The sequence below is a fragment of the Teleopsis dalmanni genome, chromosome 1 (genome assembly GCF_002237135.1).
Source record: "Teleopsis dalmanni isolate 2A chromosome 1, ASM223713v2, whole genome shotgun sequence".
Classification (NCBI taxonomy): Eukaryota; Metazoa; Arthropoda; class Insecta; order Diptera; family Diopsidae; genus Teleopsis; species Teleopsis dalmanni.
In genome coordinates this window covers 173,594,193-173,611,645 of record NC_051846.1, presented here as the reverse complement: position 1 = coordinate 173,611,645, position 17,453 = coordinate 173,594,193, and the positions used below count along the sequence as shown (strand labels likewise).

Sequence of the window (17,453 nt, the reverse complement as noted above, 5' to 3'; positions counted from 1 at the left end):
TTATTTTATTTTATTCTAATTTATTTTATAGTATATTATTATATTTTATTTTATTTTACTTTATTGTATTTTAATTTACTTTATTGTATTTTATTTTATTTTACTTTACTGTATTTTATTTTGTTTCATTTTATTTTATTGAATTTTATTTTATTTTATTTATATTTTATATAATTTATATTTTATTATATTTATATTTATATATTATTTATTTTTATTTATATTTATATTTTGTTGTATTTTATTGTATTTTATTTTATTTTATTTTATTTTATTTTATTTTATTTTGTTTTATTTTATTTCATTTCATTTTTATTTTCTTTTATTGTATTTTATTTTATTTCATTTTATTGTATTTTATTTTATTTTATTTTATTGTATTTTATTTTATTTATATTTTATATTATTTACATTTTATATTTTTTATATTTTATTTATATTTTATATTATTTATATTTTATTATTTTATTTATATTTTATTGTATTTTATTTTATTCTATTTTATTCTATTTCATTTTATTTTATTTTATTTTATTTTATTTTATTTTATTTTATTTTATTTTATTTTACTTTATTTTATTTTATTTTATTTTATTTTATTTTATTTTATTTTATTTTGTTTTCATATTATTTTATTTTATTTTATTTTATTTTATTTTATTTTATTTTATTTTGTTTTCATATTATTTTATTTTATTTTATTTTATTTATTTTATTTTATATTTATAATAGCATAATTTTTTTTAAAGTATTTTTTAGCTATAAATAGCATATATTCGACACTTGTAAAATCGGTTGTAATACTTTACAATGAAGAAAAAGTTAAATAAACTTTAACCCTTCGATAATATATTTCAAATGGGATCAAATTATGTGACATAATTTAAAATAAAACTTATAAGTATTTTATATTAGTTCAAAAAAGTTTTAAAAAAAATGAGAAAAATCCATCAGCAGGATCCATTAATTATGTCTGTGAGAGTGATATAATGTAATGAAATGCATTCAATTTCAAGCTCGTAACGGAGGACATGGATTTTAAATATTATAGAATACAGATATTAATAATGTTAAATAAACCAGTTTATAGGAAAGAAGATTACAAAATTTAATATAACTGCAGGCTCGATCTATCTATTATATGTATCGATCTATCAATCTATATATCTAACTATATTATCAATTAAAATACATTTAATTTCTTTTGAGATAGCTTTGGTAATGACAAATGGCAGCACAAACGCTTACGAGAGTATCAAATGATAGAAGTAATATAAACAGCCTGAGATAAAAATGGATCTATGATATTAATAATATCATGTAACACTTTAATAAAATGGTTGCATTTGATTGGAAAGATATACCATTAGATCAAAAGCAATATAATTTATTAATTTTAAAAAAAGCAATAATCAAGCATGACTGTAATGCTAAAGAGAATGAAAAAGAATATTGAAAAACAGGAAAAGAAGAAGAAAAAGAATAATATGGCTTTCTTATCAATGTAATGGTTTATATTACAAACATATTATAGAACAGTTTTCTGGAGTAATCATAGAATTCGGAAATTAAAATCATTTAACATCATTAGTCATGAATTTAGCAAGTCATCGTAAAAACCAAAAGTAGTGGAATTTACTACTGAAATTCAATGACTAATCACTGAGATGGCATGAAGTTTTGAAACATATCGTTTAGATGCTGTCATCTTTAAATATTACACGAGTTCTGCATGCGTACTCCAGAGTTTGGAGTTACTGAGTAATATGACATTAATTTAGATAAATCAAACTTAATAATTATAGCAGCTTTCATGAAGATTAATCTTAATTATTGGTATAAAGCCACAGGTTTGTCTTATTAAATGGGATCTTTGTCTTTCTATTACATTATCGTCAAGTTATTATATTAAGTAATTATATTAAGAAATTATCATTTCAAATGACAAATTTTCATTTCTCAATTGGTTTTATATTATTTGTTATATCAATAACATATATTAGAAATTTGATTGTTTTTATATGAATAAAAAATTCTCCTATTTTACTTCGATACAACCACAAACCCACAAATTCAATTTTTCACTCAAAATATAATAACAAAAACCAGTGATTAACCAAAAAGTGGGTTATCAGCTGAATCAAAACAATAGGTAACTTCCAATAATATTATATGTAGGTATGTGGCTTTGATAAGGCGACAAAATGAGAATCAAATTGCGTTCTAGTTTCGTTAATATTTTTGTTTTCATCAGTTTATTAAATTGAGTGGGAGTTAAAGGGGTGGCATATTGAACTCAACCATGAAATTGATTTTTTTTAAATGAAAGTTGGTTTATTTACCTAAAAGGCATGCACAACCACATTAACAAACGTGAGTAAACAATTTCCAGTAATGCAAATAAGCAACGGAAAGAAGTTTCATCAAAAAAATAATTTTGTGCCGTGCTGATTTGGTATCCTTCGGTGCAGACGACACACTTGGGGATCCCATGTAACGCGGTTAAGTGCACAATTTCAATATATTATTTTCACAGTTATTTTTTTTAGCGATTGTTGTTTATGTTTTGTGATTCTGCGGCTATGTCAATATACAGGGTTCAATGACATTCTCATCACGTATATATTTCAAACCTAAACTCGTTTGTTTTGGATGTAAATTAAATATACAAATAAATATTCTTTATTTTTCTATATTGATGGACAACAAAAAAAGAATATTTAAATAAGTTAAAATTAATAATAACAAAAATCATTCTATTACTACTTGAGTATCACTATTAACCAGTATAATTTTTTTTCAAAAACTTTGCTGTAAATATAATATACAAAAAAACATACATTAGTATAATATATAACTATAGCTATCTTTTTTAATAAATTTAATTTTTCAATGAATAATCTTTAAATGCAGTCTATAAAAAATAAAAAACATGTTTAAGAAATTCCCTTTGAAACGTTTACCAGCTCAAAAAGTACCCGGATTTTGTAAATAAAACACACAAATTTAAATTTTATTCCAAATTTATTTTATCTCCTTCAAAATATGCTCCTTCTGAAGCGATACACATATACCAACGCTTAACCCAATATTCCATACACTTTTCGTAGGCCCGTGCAGGTATGCCTTTTAGTTCCTTTGGCGAATTCTCTCTTACCGATTCAATCGACTCAAAACGCTTATCACGAAGGGGCAATTTAAGTTTCGGGAACAGGAAAACGTCGCACGGCGCCAGATCTGGCGAATATGCTGCCTGAGCGATGACAGTGGTGCCGTGTTTGGTCAAAAAATCGCGTTCAACAAGAATTTTCCATAGTAAAAATCGCTAAATGCACTTGAGGTAGTCTCACATTAACAGCTGCTGTAAACAAACTAATTGACAGATGGCGCTCAAATTTGTACCATATGTCAAGAAAGAGTGTACCAACATAACAAAAAAAAATTTTTGAAAAAGGTCTATTACTTAAGGAGTAGTTAACAAACAACAAAATTCGGATACTCGGCAAAATCGGCAGAAGGTATAACCTGCGTTACCAAGTTAATGCTATATTCTCAACGTAGTATTCTAAAAAAAGTATAGAATATTCTTTCATATTGGTACTGGTACTCAATGTGCCCTTAAACGAATTTTCTGAAAAATACTCTTACAAGTTTATCCATTAACGTTCGTGTGAGTGTATATTTAAATACAGCACCAACTAACCATTATTATTAAATTAAGTTATTGCTTTACTCATCAACTTAAAATCTTAAGTATTAAGTATTAAGCAACAACTGTCCACCTACGTAGGGAGAGTATTTAGAAAGGTTAACATATTTGACTCTTTGTTTCCGAACACTTTCAAGATTCAAAAAATACTGTAGTTAATGTCACTAATTGCATAGGTTGCTTGTGCTTTGAAAGTTCATTATGACATATAAAGGCCACCACTTTTTTCAATGTCTAATATGAAAGAGATTCTGACTGGAAATGATAATATATCGAAAAACCAAAAGATGGTTTTTGAAGTTTATTATGATATGTTGCGGTTATCATTCTCTTCACTATGTAATATTAAAGGGATTCTGACTAATTTTGGTTTATTATTGGGTAAAGTATTATGCGACTACGGAAATTTATTATTTACATATATTTCAATATTAAAGAGGATTTTGATATATCACCTATCTACAAGCTACTACATAGTCACTCTAATTTTAAAATTAAAGAAAACCTGCTTAAATTTGATCATCTTTTTTAAAATTTTTAAATGAAATTAATTATCGACTAGCCAGTGCCCATATATTTTAATAATTCCAATCTAATGGTATATAAATGTTTTGTTAATGACCTAAAAATAGACTAAGTTCCAAATTGTGACCCACAAGTTATAGTTATTCAAAATTAAAGTAGAAATTTGCATTACAATGGAAATTAACACTTATAATGACACTTTTAAGTACCACAAAAGTTCTACATAGCAATATCACTAGAATCAGTTATAATTTCATCGCTTTACCTTTTAAAATAAGACCTTTCAAGTATCTATTAAGCAGCACACTAGTATAAAGAATACAAGTCTGGTTGACTTTTCAATATAAATCATCGTTGGGACCTCAAAGTAAAATCAGCTTTTTTTTAATTCTTTAATAATTTTTCTATATTTCGATATGAAGATGAATAGGATAGGATAGGATAGACGATCGATAAAAATAAATCCTTTTTTGGTCTACTATTTTGTTCATATACCATTTGTTTCATTATATTGTAAGCAACTTCTTGGCTTCTCATATTCTAGTTAACCACGTCGAGTTCTGGCCTGCAATCGTTTTAGAACCTGATTGCAATCTGATCTGATCATCTGGAATGTATGCACCGTAAACAATTCCTTTTGATTTGAATATTACAGTCACTATAGTTTTTATTTTGCACTTCTTAAACTGTAATTTTGTGGTTTTTAGGTTTTCTGGTTATCTTTATATTGCACTACTTTTATAACTTTTATAACTGGAGAGTTCAGTGCTGTTAAGATTTGTTAAAAATATCCCGCAAGAGTCAATTAAGTAATTTAATCTGGTTGCTTTCATGTCACACTACAACGCAACTATCTGGTTTTTAATATTTTAGTTGAGTTGAACATCTAGAATGAATGCATTGGGAACAACTCCCTCTGTACTGCAGTTAGTATTGCTTTGATTTTGCGCTTCTGAAAGTATATATTTTGCCTTTCGGGTTTTCTGGTGACCTTTATACCGCACTACTTTTATGATATTTTTGACTAAAAAGAAAGACTGGAGAGTTCAGTGCTGCAAAGATTTATTAAAAATGTCCCGCAAGATGCCTTTAAATATCTCAATCTGGTGACTTTTATGTCGTTCTACTTATTTACTTTTTGTAATGACTGCACCATATATCAACAAAGTTTATAATGTTATTACCAATCTGAACTAAAAAAATAAACGTTGTAATGAGAAATGAAAGTTAACAGCATGAGATGTTTGTTCCATTTTTACTAGGCAGTTTTAACAAGTCTGCAATAATGAGTTCCTTAGTCTTCTCAGTCATCCATTACAGTGTATGGCAAGCAAGAATTTTTTTTGCCTAATTTTTAGATGAAGTTGGTAGTTGGTCCATATTTTTTGGTACCCCAGTTAACTTTCCAATAACTTTCGAAGACTCACATTAGGTGCTTCAAAGAATTTCCTCGACATTTTCCTCATTTCACATGTATTCGTGATGATGCTGAAACGTCATCGCAAAGCTTTTCACGATCTGGAGATATTATATATTTTATTTTTTTAAAAAAAGGATCTTTATGCATATGTTATATTCAGACATTTAAGTTATATTTAGTTTTGATTTGCGTTGAGTATATTTTGTGTAATATTGACTAATATACTTTGTTCAAGGTTTGTTAAATAATATAAATAATTTTACATGCTTTCTGATAAAATGCTTTCTGAATAAATCACAAAATAACAATGTGCAAAATTTATAAATAAAGAAATTCATGAATAAATAATAAAATAAAGGCTAAATAATAAATAAGAGAAAATAAATAAATTTGATATAAAAAGGACATTTTGTGTTGTTATGCTGTATGAGAAATCAAAATTAATTTCCTTTCATGTTAAAACGGCTTCCTATTGGCAATGTACAAAATCAAATTAAGTTAGAGCAAATGGAAATGAATATCTTCGATTTTGTCCACACGCTGTGGAAACAATTGCTGATGAAGTGCTTTGCTATTAGAAATTCTTTGCATTAAGAAACGCAACATAGCTTTCATAGAAATTGGGTTATTACTCCTCTCTGGTCCTTGGGCATACTTTGTGCTTTGTTGCTAAATTTGTTAGAGAAATCTACTTTGCTCGGTAAATTTGCTATTCGCAATCTGTGTTTAATCTTACGTGTTAGTGACTTTTGTACTTTTTATGGGACCATTCTACTGTCAATGCAGGAATAAAGACCAAATAAATGTGAAAGGCCATTTAGTCTGGCATTAAAACAAAGGACTAACCTTTTCACTACTACATAAATACACATAACGAAAAATGTTAGTTCTGTTAATGGAACTTTGCTGATTTAAGTGAAATTCTCTGAAGTAATTCTTAAACAACACTTAAGTAACTCTAAAGTAACTCTTAAATAACTCTTAAGAAACTCTTAATTAACTCTTAATTAACTCTTAATTAACTCTTAAGTAAAAATTTATGAAAATTTTCTTTTTGTGTGTTGCAAGTATATTTATTGTTTTACTTTTTGCTAGACTGATGCCTTTGTTTTATAAACCGAAAAATTCGTTTTAGCCGTTAATAAACTAGTAACGCAATTATAATTTTTCTTTAGGTGTTGGGTGCTATCGTTAATGTGTCCTCTGACCCACAAATTATTGTCATTAAACATACTTTTGTATATACAAACACATTAAACGTGCAAATAAATGATATTACTGAGTAAAGTTGATTAACATTAGGATGAGTGGAAGACAGTCACCGAAAAGTAATAATCACAAAAGAACATAAAAAGCATCAGGCAAGTACAGCTGACTCAGTAAGTTGCTCCGAGTATATTGAGCAAAATAAATGGAATTATTGCCATCAATAAAGTTGTTGTTGATGAACATAACAATCATAATGTTGACGTTGATGATATCGTTGCCATTGCTGTCTTCGTTGTCGATGCTGGTCTTGCTGTTCTTGTTGTTCTTGTTGTTCTGTTGTTGATGCTGACAGTAGGCAACTTGTAACCTATACGGGTATTAGTTCACAACATTTGAACCAATCTTCGGAAAATTTAATACCAGTCATAAATTGAGTTGATGAGCTTTCCCCTCACATCTCATTAGGACATAAAATGTTTGTCCAGTTATTCCATTTTACAGAAGCAACAGCTATATCACTTCTTGCTTAAGACTCTGGCAAATGTAATTTGTAGAATTTTTAGTGGATTATGTACGTAAATAAATGAGTATTTGCACGAAATTAATCCTATTAAAATGACGTAGCTTCAGCACGAAGTAGACGAAGCAGTGAAATGCTGTCATGTAACAGATTTGAGTTGCGACTCTGTCTGATTCCAATACCAACTGCCTATAATTGACAAAGCAGAAAATGTCTACACTGCAAATTAAGTTTTATGTACTTTAATGTGTAAATAGAATCTTCTAAATGAAGTGCATTCAACGTCACGTTCCCGAACTTTATTTCTTTGTAAACGAATTGTAAATATTTGAACTGAGTCAATATAAATTTAATTTGTTGTCGCTTATGTGCGAGATTTGTTAGGAATTGAGATAAAAAAAAATTTTAAAAAATTTATTTCCCACTTAAATTATTAGCTTAAAGTTTTGGTATTTAATTATTTCAATACTGGATATATTTGGATCCTTAATTTCACAATTAAAATAGGTTACAGTACCCTGCAAATCGCTATAAACGAAATAGTCGAAATATTGGTGATAAGGTTAGGTCAGATTAGAGTGATGGCTTTGTATCCAAGAAGCTCACTTGAACTCAAATAATGATCTGTTGCGGTATTACAGGAATAGTGTTGATTCGTACATAGACTAAAAGGTCAGAAAGGTTTCGCAATAAATCGATTGTTAAGCGTGCTGTATGATAAGTTGAGATGTCTGGCTTGAACCAAATGTCTTCGATGTTTAATAAATTAATTTTTGGAAATAAAAATTCAGTCAGCATGACTTGAGAGCACTTGCTACTCATCGTAACAGCAGCTCTCTCTGCATTTCGAAATAAATAAGGATCTATGAGGAAATAAGAAAATAAGGATTATGCCGCCAGCTTGTACAGTCAATTGGTGATAGTTTTGAATCCAGAAGAATAAAATTTGTGCGAAAATGATCAATAACTGTACGAATTGCTTGCTCAGTGGGCTGTTTATTTGACCGTTAAATGGAAGAAGTGCTCTATTAACTTCGCAAATAGACTTAAACAATTTAAAAGCGTTGTTCTAACGCTAAACGATTCATGATGAGTTGCCAGAAATATCAATACATTTCGACATTCTCAGCCATAGTTAACCATAGTTATCGATGTCGATAGTTCTTATGTAACAAAAAAAACATCCGATACATAACTAAATTGGTTGCAAGCGGGACTATCACACTTTCATAATATTTTTAAAACGTCTTGTGGAATTTTAAACAACATTATCCATTTAACATAATTGTTAAAAGCTGAAACTATCACCATTAGGAAAACTAAAGCCTGTCTGCGTGTGAATGAAATATTTAACAGGAATATATGCTTACAATTAGGCTGTTTACAATCAATCTGCTTCAAAGTCCTTGACTTCAGCCCAATTTACATATAGGATGGTTTGTCGGAGATGTCGACGTAGCTCAACATTTCCTGGTTATAGGGATATTTTCAGCAATTGTAAAGCAGACGAGCTAGCTAGAAGGGGTGCTTTAGGACTTCACTCGGATCTGGACATATTGTTAACGTTATGCAAATTACTACTACGTTCTTTCTGTGATGAACTTTTAATAAAAGATGAGAAGACTCAACCATATGCAGGTATCTAATCCTTTTATTGAGATGTCGCGTATAGCTGTGGTCGCGTATAGGGACCTTAAGGGGCCCCTACTTTGAGGATCTTGATTAATCGCAAGACCTTCATTTTAATCTTCGCCAAATGTTCCAGGTGGTTTTAAGCTTTGAGTTTTTCCATTATACGCTAACGCAATGCGTCAATAGGCCTAAGTTGATTCCCTTTGGATCGCCGGTATAATCTTACTTATTTATATGTATAGATTTTTCACTAAATTATATACCACGTGTACCGGTATGAAATGATCGTTTTTTGGTGAAAATAAAACACTAATTATTAATAGGAAAGTGAAACACATTTTATTCAAAGTATTGGCCATTGCTTTCTACACATTTTGACCACCTTTCTGGCAATTTGTGTCACGCTCAGCCAATGCGTGTCCCATCGATGAAAACAAATGGTAGTCGGAAGGAGCCAAGTCTAGTGAATACGGCGGGTGGGGTAGCAGCTCCCAGCCAAGTGTTTTGATTGCATCCTGAACCCGGGTTGCTTTATGTGCAGGTGCATTGTCATGGAGCAGAATTACCGACAGGTTCCCTGTCGGAACATTTGTATCTTTACGCTCGCTTCATACCGGTACACCTGGTATTGTAATTTAGAGCAATTTTGAATATGAAATCGTTTGTTACCCATAAATATCATTTATTTGTATTAACTGTCAAATCCATACAGATCTATAAAACTTTAAACCATAATGAATAAGTCTAAAACTAGTTGAATTTGGTTTTCATGAAAAAAGTTCGAAATTTTTTTAGAAGTTCTGAATTAATAAAATCGAAACTTAAAAGTAGTTATTTTCTCAAAACTTTCTTTAATAAGAAAATAATAACTCACCCGAAAGTCGGAAATCTTTTGCAGAAGTTATGACCCAATTTGGCCACATTCTACTCGTGTTAAGTTTGAATAGCTGAGCACTTAACAATCTCAAGTTGCAAAAGTTTCAAAACTGAAATGAAAATTCTATAACTTTTGAAAATACTTCAAAGCATATTGCGTTGTGCAATGGATTTAATTTCATGTTATTCGTATCCGCACAACGTAAGCATACTTCAGGAGTAATAATTTGGTTTCAGGAGAAATGAGGGAGTGAAATATGTTGCAAACCGGCACAGAAACTAACAGAAAGTTAATAAAATGTGGCAGTAATTAAATGCATTTGAGTCAAGGCATCCAACCTAGCGTCACTGTCTCCAAATGGCAGTGAACATGGCGTCAATCGCACGATGGCGTCGCATGTTAGCCACAAACGTACAAGGCATACCGCACAGCAGCAAATCAGTAGTTGTCAATTAAGAAAGCGGGAAAGTGGGTTCGTTACAGTGGTAACCGTGTTAATGAAGAGACTTTTTCAACAGGAAGAAAATTTGTCAACGTTAAAAGAAAATGTGTTGAAAATTCATTTAAGTTGGCTCCGGTTTCATTTTCATTAGTGTACGCAGTGAGATGAAAGCAGCAGCAGCAATAACAAACGCTGCAGGCCGCAGCACTTGTTGCTGCACGTGAATGCGTACATGACGCACTCACGCACGTACATATAGAATTCCGGTGACATTAATGTATTAGTGAAACCCTCAGCAAAAAAAAAAAATATATATATATATATAATTTTATGCTACACTGCAATTTAAATTATGCTTTTATTTTTATGGCGGTTTGCGCTTTGGGGGACCTGAAATACGAACATTTAATGGGATTTGAATTACAACAGCGAATATTACTTTTCTACTAAGATATTCTGTGGGTTTTTTTATCATTTTCCATAAAAAAGTTATTGCATTAAGTAATCGAATCATGGCATATGCCGAAATGTAATGGATTTTTATATTTCATATTAAATAAAAAAAGTTCCTTTGAATTTTGCAGAGACGGACTACAAAGAGCGACTGATAGCTGGTGTTAAGAAGGAGGTGAAACAGCTTATGGAAGAGGCAGTAACTAAAAAATATATACATGAAGAAAGCAGTTCAGTGACACAATTGTGTGCAGCTGTCGAAGCCTGTCTCAGTCATGGTCTGCGAAGACGTGCCTTAGGCTTGTTTAAAACATCTTCCACAACAGCGCTTTTACATAAAATAGCAAAATCATGTCCAGAAGCTGAATTTATTAGTAAGAAAGTGCAAGAAATTGAAGCTAGCGATCCGAGTAAGCGTTCTTCTTCAAGCAGTGAAAGTTTCAATCGTCCTCCGATGCTCAAAAAAAGCAGCAGTACTTCAGTGACAACGATGAGCGCAAGTGCTTCACTGATGTCCTTAGCTTCCATGAAGTAAGTGAGGGTGAAGTATATGTTAAAAATAACATATTATTTTTTTGTATTATAGATATTTGTGGATACGTTTAGCTTTATTCGAAAAGGGTTTAGCAAAAATTATTGAGTACCTGGTAACAAATGCCAACACTTACTATGACCGCGATGCAGTAGTAGCCGATTCTGATTATGGCTCCATACTTAGCTCGCTATTAGTTGGTCCTTGTGCATTGGATTTTACACGTGCCAAAACTGCAGATCATTATTGGACTGATCCCCACGCTGATGAATTGGTAAGAGTATTAGTAGAAACTGAATTATTGATGATTTGATAAGTTCATGCAAAGGTTGGTTGGTTGGTTGCAGTGGCAGGTCATAAGATAACTTCAAATGTACCTCAATTAGCGATTTTTCGCCGTTTTGTTACCACTTTCCTCGCAAGAACCCTATATAGAAGAGTAGAGACTAAATCCATCCCACTGAATTTAGGTATTTTAATAGGTCTTTCATCTTCACCATTGAGCAGTCTGACAAACTATCACAAAAGTATTTTCCCAAGAACCTATATCTTCTGGATGCTAGAGCTGGGCATTCACAGAGAAAATGTATTATTGTTTCTTTCTCCTGCGGGTTTCTACAACTTCTGCAGTGAGAGTTATAGGGAATACGCAGTTTCTCTGCGCGAGTTCCTATACACCAATGACCAGTAACTGCAATAAGCCTTGCAGTGTTTACGGGATCTCTTTTGATCAATTCCAGGGATTTATTTTTATTATAGGTGGGCCACGTTAACTTGGAAGTTGCACACGACCTTAGTGCTTTCCATCTGTTGGCGAGTTTCATGCAAAGGAAAATTTCAACTTTTGAATAATGAAGTCATAAGTAACTAAATAAGAGAATATTATTAGATGGCTAATATTTCACATTTTATTTAACCCATTAAGTATCAGGCAAATTCAGACTTGAAATTTAACGGTAAAATTTCCATAGTTTATCGTGAAGAAAGACAGGTTTAAGTAAATGAGAAAAGTTTAATATATATTTGAAAGATTAGTTACACAGAAAAGCTAGCCGTGTGATGAACCACATGGTGGCCCGAAATGGGTTAACAAATAATCATTTGAACTAAATTCAATTTATTATAATGAAGAGTATTTTTTAGAGGTTGGTTTTTAAGTACGCAAGAATGTTTCTATTGACAACAGAGTTTTTAATATATCCCCATAAACGTGCGATCTCGTCTCTTTGGATAATATTTTATTAGGATATTATCAATGATATATTTAGATACTTCAGAGTCTTTGGCTTATTTAAAAATATTTGTAAAATAATTGACGATAACGCGGCTCAGCTGCTCCAAAATTGGGCAACCAGATTAGTGTTTTAGAAGCACTTATACTTAAAATCATAATCCTACCTTTATTTTTTGTTTTGTTTGTGGTGAGGAGGTGGAGAATGCTTTATGCACCATCCCTAACATTAATATGTAGTATATGGACTAAAACACCTCCTCTTTGATGAACCCTTTTTTCCCTTGGGACCGGTTTCGCATTACTTTGAGGAGGGTTTCTTTTATGTTGGCATTTTAAGCCATGCTATTATAGCCTCGTCATTGAATTAAAAGATACTTCTTTCCTTACTAATCAATATTTTATTATCTATTCACTAAATTATAACTATATTTAATTTGACAATGAAAAAAGAGAATATAACACATACTCTTGTGATTTTCGATCTGCGTTCAGATCTTCACTTTTTCATCGCATATTCGTAGCGTCTGCACTTTTCATTAGTTTAGTTTCTGATTCCCCTTTGTAGGTCTAATTTGAGGACTTGAATCACATATTACTATCATTTTCTGGGTTTGCTCTCATCTTTTGCACTATATTTTCGAGATTTATTGGTCCAATCTGAGCTATTAATATAAAATTATATCACCATAGTTTTTTATGTTTTTTATTTCATTTTAAAAATCTAATCTCTAAATAGAACCTTTTATATAAAAAACTTTTCATTCCCTTGAAAATATTTATTACCATAGGTACAACGTCATCGAATAAGTTCAGGTCGTCGTTCTTCCTCAACTTGCTCAAGACCATCAATTATTAATTTTAAACGTAGTCTTAACACTAGCTCGGATGAAGCAAGCACTAGTTCCTTTAAATCAATAGCCTCAGCAACAGTTGCTAAGGATTATGTAGAATCCTTACATCAAAATTCTAGAGCAACATTACTGTATGGTAAAAATAATGTGCAAGTATTACCAGTTGGTGTAAGCACACCAATGCCAGGTTATTTAAGTCTTCATCAAAATATACAAAACTTAATTATTAAATGGACACCGAATCAATTAATGAATGGTTACAACGAAACTGAAGAGGACGAGGATAAAGAAACCTATTGGGCATATGCGCTTAATATTAATGTTGAAGATATTGTTTATGTGCATTGCCATCAAAATCGTGGCGATGATAGTGGTGGTACAATTATATTGGTAGGACAAGATGGTGTACAACGACCACCAATACATTTTCCAGAAGGAGGACATATGCAGCAATTTTTAAGTTGCCTAGAAACTGGTTTATTGCCACACGGACAATTAGATCCACCATTGTGGTCACAACGTGGTTTGGGCAAAATATTTCCATGGCCGAAAAGTATGCGCAGGCGCATATTACCCTCAGTTATGGAATCAATGGATGAAACACCAATTGATTATGTATTCCGCATCGTCAGCAAGAGTAAACATGAAGAATTTGGTGAGATATGATTATTTTTTGTCTTTTATTTTATATACAACACAATTTTGTTTATATCTTATAGTTGCAGCACATTCCATTCTTGATTTTGTACGTAGCGCACCACGTCGTGCTCAGTTAAGTAGTTGCTCAACTACTGGTAGCAGTGATTGCTCAAGCAAAAGTATATCCATTGATCAATATCCAATGGAAACCCCGTTGGTAAGAACCAGAAATGTATATACTCGTAATAATATATTGTTTTCATTTAATTCATTTATATAATTTACTTTCAGGTACAGACAAGTCAAAATGCGAGCATCGAGATGGTTTGCTCTACTATGCGTCGACAGATCATTTCCAGAGCCTTTTATGGTTGGCTTGCATACTGTAGGCATTTGTCAACTGTGCGTACACATTTATCTGGGCTTGTGCATGGACGAATTACTCCAGAAAGTTAGTTTGACTTCATATTCTAATCGAATTTCTTGATTATAAATATAATTCTTATATTTTTCAGTGAAAGCTGATGAACACGGCTTGACTAAGGAAAGGTGGGAAAAACTAAACGAAAATGGTGTGGTTACAGATGACACTGAGTTTTATCGGTTAGTTTATTTTGGTGGTACCGATCCAGAATTAAGAAAAGATATATGGCCTTACTTGTTAGGACATTACAGGTTAGTTTTGTATTTTTCATTAATTGAAAATAATATTTATTTCCTTTTTTCAAAAGTTTCGGTTCGACTCCTGAGGAACGTCAGAAACAAGATGAAACCTGTAAACATTATTATGAAACCACAATGAGTGAGTGGTTAGCCGTTGATGCCATTGTACAGCAACGCGAGAAAGAGAAAACAGCTCGCGCAGTCGCCAAGCTTAGTTCTGGAAGTAATAGTGGCAATGACAAAACTGTGCGTGCTGCTGATTTCGAAGCTGTTGAGCTCGAAAATGAAGTATTTGAAGATATTTCCGATGTTTCTGATCCTGGTGATTTGGAATTTGATGAAAATCAACGACTACAGTCGCCTGCAGTGAGTGGAACGGGTCACTTATTGGTTAAACCCATTCCACGTGCAATGAAAGTAAGCACAGATTCTGGTCATGTTGATGAAGCACTTGAAGAGGATGAAGAAAGTACAATGAACGAGAACTGCGATGCGGGCAGCGATAGCAATAATACTGATTTACCTACAACAATTGACACAGAAGAAACGTTCAGAGCTGATGCAGGTATGCAACAAACCACACAAAGTATTAAAAGTTCCCCATCCAGTTCATCCTATGAAACAGTTGGCAATGGCTTTAATGTAACCAATTTAAATGCATCCATATCTACAAATTTGATTTCAGTTGAGGATTCAAAAGGTGTGCTGAGTCCTGAATATTTAAGTGCAGATGATTTACAAGTGAATTTGGATGAGGAAGTGGTAGACACAGATAATTTTCAAGTTACTGTTTCGCAAAATGCACAGAATTGTGGACCTCAAGCGGCAGTTATTATAACAGATGCCTCGGTTGATATTGCTAACTGGGAACAGAGTTCACAAACGGGAAGTCGTCAAATGACACCAGTGCAGGAGCATGCTATGGATGACAACATTATAGGCGAGAAAGTTTTTGATGGTCTACAGGAACCCAAATCTGCATGTGTTTCACCAGCCAGCTCAAATGGTGGGGTTTATAGTGTAAGTCAATTTTAGACTTCTTATTTAATTAACATTCAAATATATTTGTGTGTAAAAAATTTGATTATTTTTATAGAGCGAACTATTGGAACAATTTGGTTTAAATTTGCATCGCATTGAAAAAGATGTTCAGAGGTGTGATCGAAATTATTGGTACTTTGCAAATGAGAATTTGGATAAGCTTCGTAATGTTATTTCAACGTAAGTTTAGCTATACTTTTTTAAAACATTAATAAAAATAATTTAATTGTAGTTATGTCTGGGAACATCTGGAAGTTGGTTATATGCAGGGCATGTGCGATTTGGTAGCACCACTTTTAGTAATTTTCGACGACGAATCTTTAAGTTACAGTTGCTTTTGTAAATTAATGGAACGCATGATTGAAAATTTTCCAAATGGTGGAGCTATGGATATGCATTTTGCAAATATGAGGTTCGTCTAAAATGTGTCATATTGTGATATAGACCATAGAGTTTTTTACACTTCTGATTAAGAAATGTTTGCGTTTTATTGCAATTTATATAAGTAGTCTTTAAATAAACTTTATTATTTTTAAATTTGATTGTTTGTTGAAACAATGAACAATATTTATCCATATTATATCACACTAACTACGTAATATCATTTTGAAAAACTACAGCTGACCGATCGATCGGTAGAGGTGCAAGTTGTGCATGTCAAAAGATATTTCCTATACATTAATATTAATTAAACATCTCACAAATTATATTGTTTTCTATATATATTTATTAAACATACTACAAACTACGAGTATATTATTTCCTATATAAAAAATATAATCATTTTTTTTAATATATTTTAATATATTTTCATAGATCTCTAATACAAATTTTGGACTCCGAAATGTACGATTTAATGGATTCTAATGGCGATTATACACATTTCTACTTTTGTTATCGTTGGTTTTTGTTGGATTTTAAAAGAGAATTGATTTACGAAGATGTATTTTCGACATGGGAAGTGATTTGGGCAGCAAGACATGTAGCCTCAAGTCATTTTGTACTATTCCTGGCATTGGCTTTACTAGAAACTTATCGCGATATTATATTATCGAATAGTATGGATTTTACGGATGTTATCAAGTTTTTTAATGGTATGTAGAGTGTATTTGAATATATAGTAATTTTATATTTTAATAAAACTGTCGTTGTAATCATTTTTTGAAGAAATGGCGGAACGTCATAATGCAACAGCAGTATTACAACTGGCACGCAGCTTGGTTCTTCAATTACAAATGATAATTGAAAATAAGTAGAAAAAATATAATACAAATCATAAATAATTATAGTATGAGATTTTAATTTTAACGTTTAAATTCTTGTTTTTATGTTTATGCCAATATAAAATATCTTCCTGGTCTTGCCACCATATCTAAAAACACGATTTTTATTATGTACATCGTTTTGACTAACAATCACAATTAGCATATTAAAATAACAATTATCAAAGAAACTATTTATTTACATATGTATTTAAAAAAAATATGTATATTATACTTAAATTTATAAATGCAAAAATATTTTGAAGTATTTTAACAAAAATTATACAAACTGTTATAAAAAAAAAATTTCAATTTTATATATATTAAATAGATCAATAATATATATTAATGTTATACTATATAGAGAAAATTTATCAAAATAAAATGTGTCTAAAAAATTTCATAGAAATTCTGTATACATATATGCATATACATACATTTGTG

The 17,453-nt window shown here is 31.0% G+C and overlaps 1 protein-coding gene across 1 annotated transcript in view; it reads left to right on the top strand.

Annotated features, from left to right (window-relative positions):
* LOC119670218 (small G protein signaling modulator 1) overlaps positions 1-17,025 on the top strand; it is a 23,769-nt gene extending 6,744 nt beyond the window's left edge. The window contains exons 2-13 of the mRNA XM_038080391.1: positions 10,919-11,318; positions 11,374-11,593; positions 13,342-14,059; positions 14,124-14,260; positions 14,335-14,494; positions 14,559-14,718; positions 14,775-15,271; positions 15,392-15,726; positions 15,803-15,927; positions 15,980-16,159; positions 16,564-16,841; positions 16,915-17,025. Coding sequence (XP_037936319.1) covers positions 10,919-11,318; positions 11,374-11,593; positions 13,342-14,059; positions 14,124-14,260; positions 14,335-14,494; positions 14,559-14,718; positions 14,775-15,271; positions 15,392-15,726; positions 15,803-15,927; positions 15,980-16,159; positions 16,564-16,841; positions 16,915-17,003 — 3,299 coding nt within the window. The 3' untranslated portion in view covers positions 17,004-17,025. The remainder of the gene's footprint in view (positions 1-10,918; positions 11,319-11,373; positions 11,594-13,341; positions 14,060-14,123; positions 14,261-14,334; positions 14,495-14,558; positions 14,719-14,774; positions 15,272-15,391; positions 15,727-15,802; positions 15,928-15,979; positions 16,160-16,563; positions 16,842-16,914) is intronic.
* Positions 17,026-17,453: the final 428 nt, after the last annotated feature.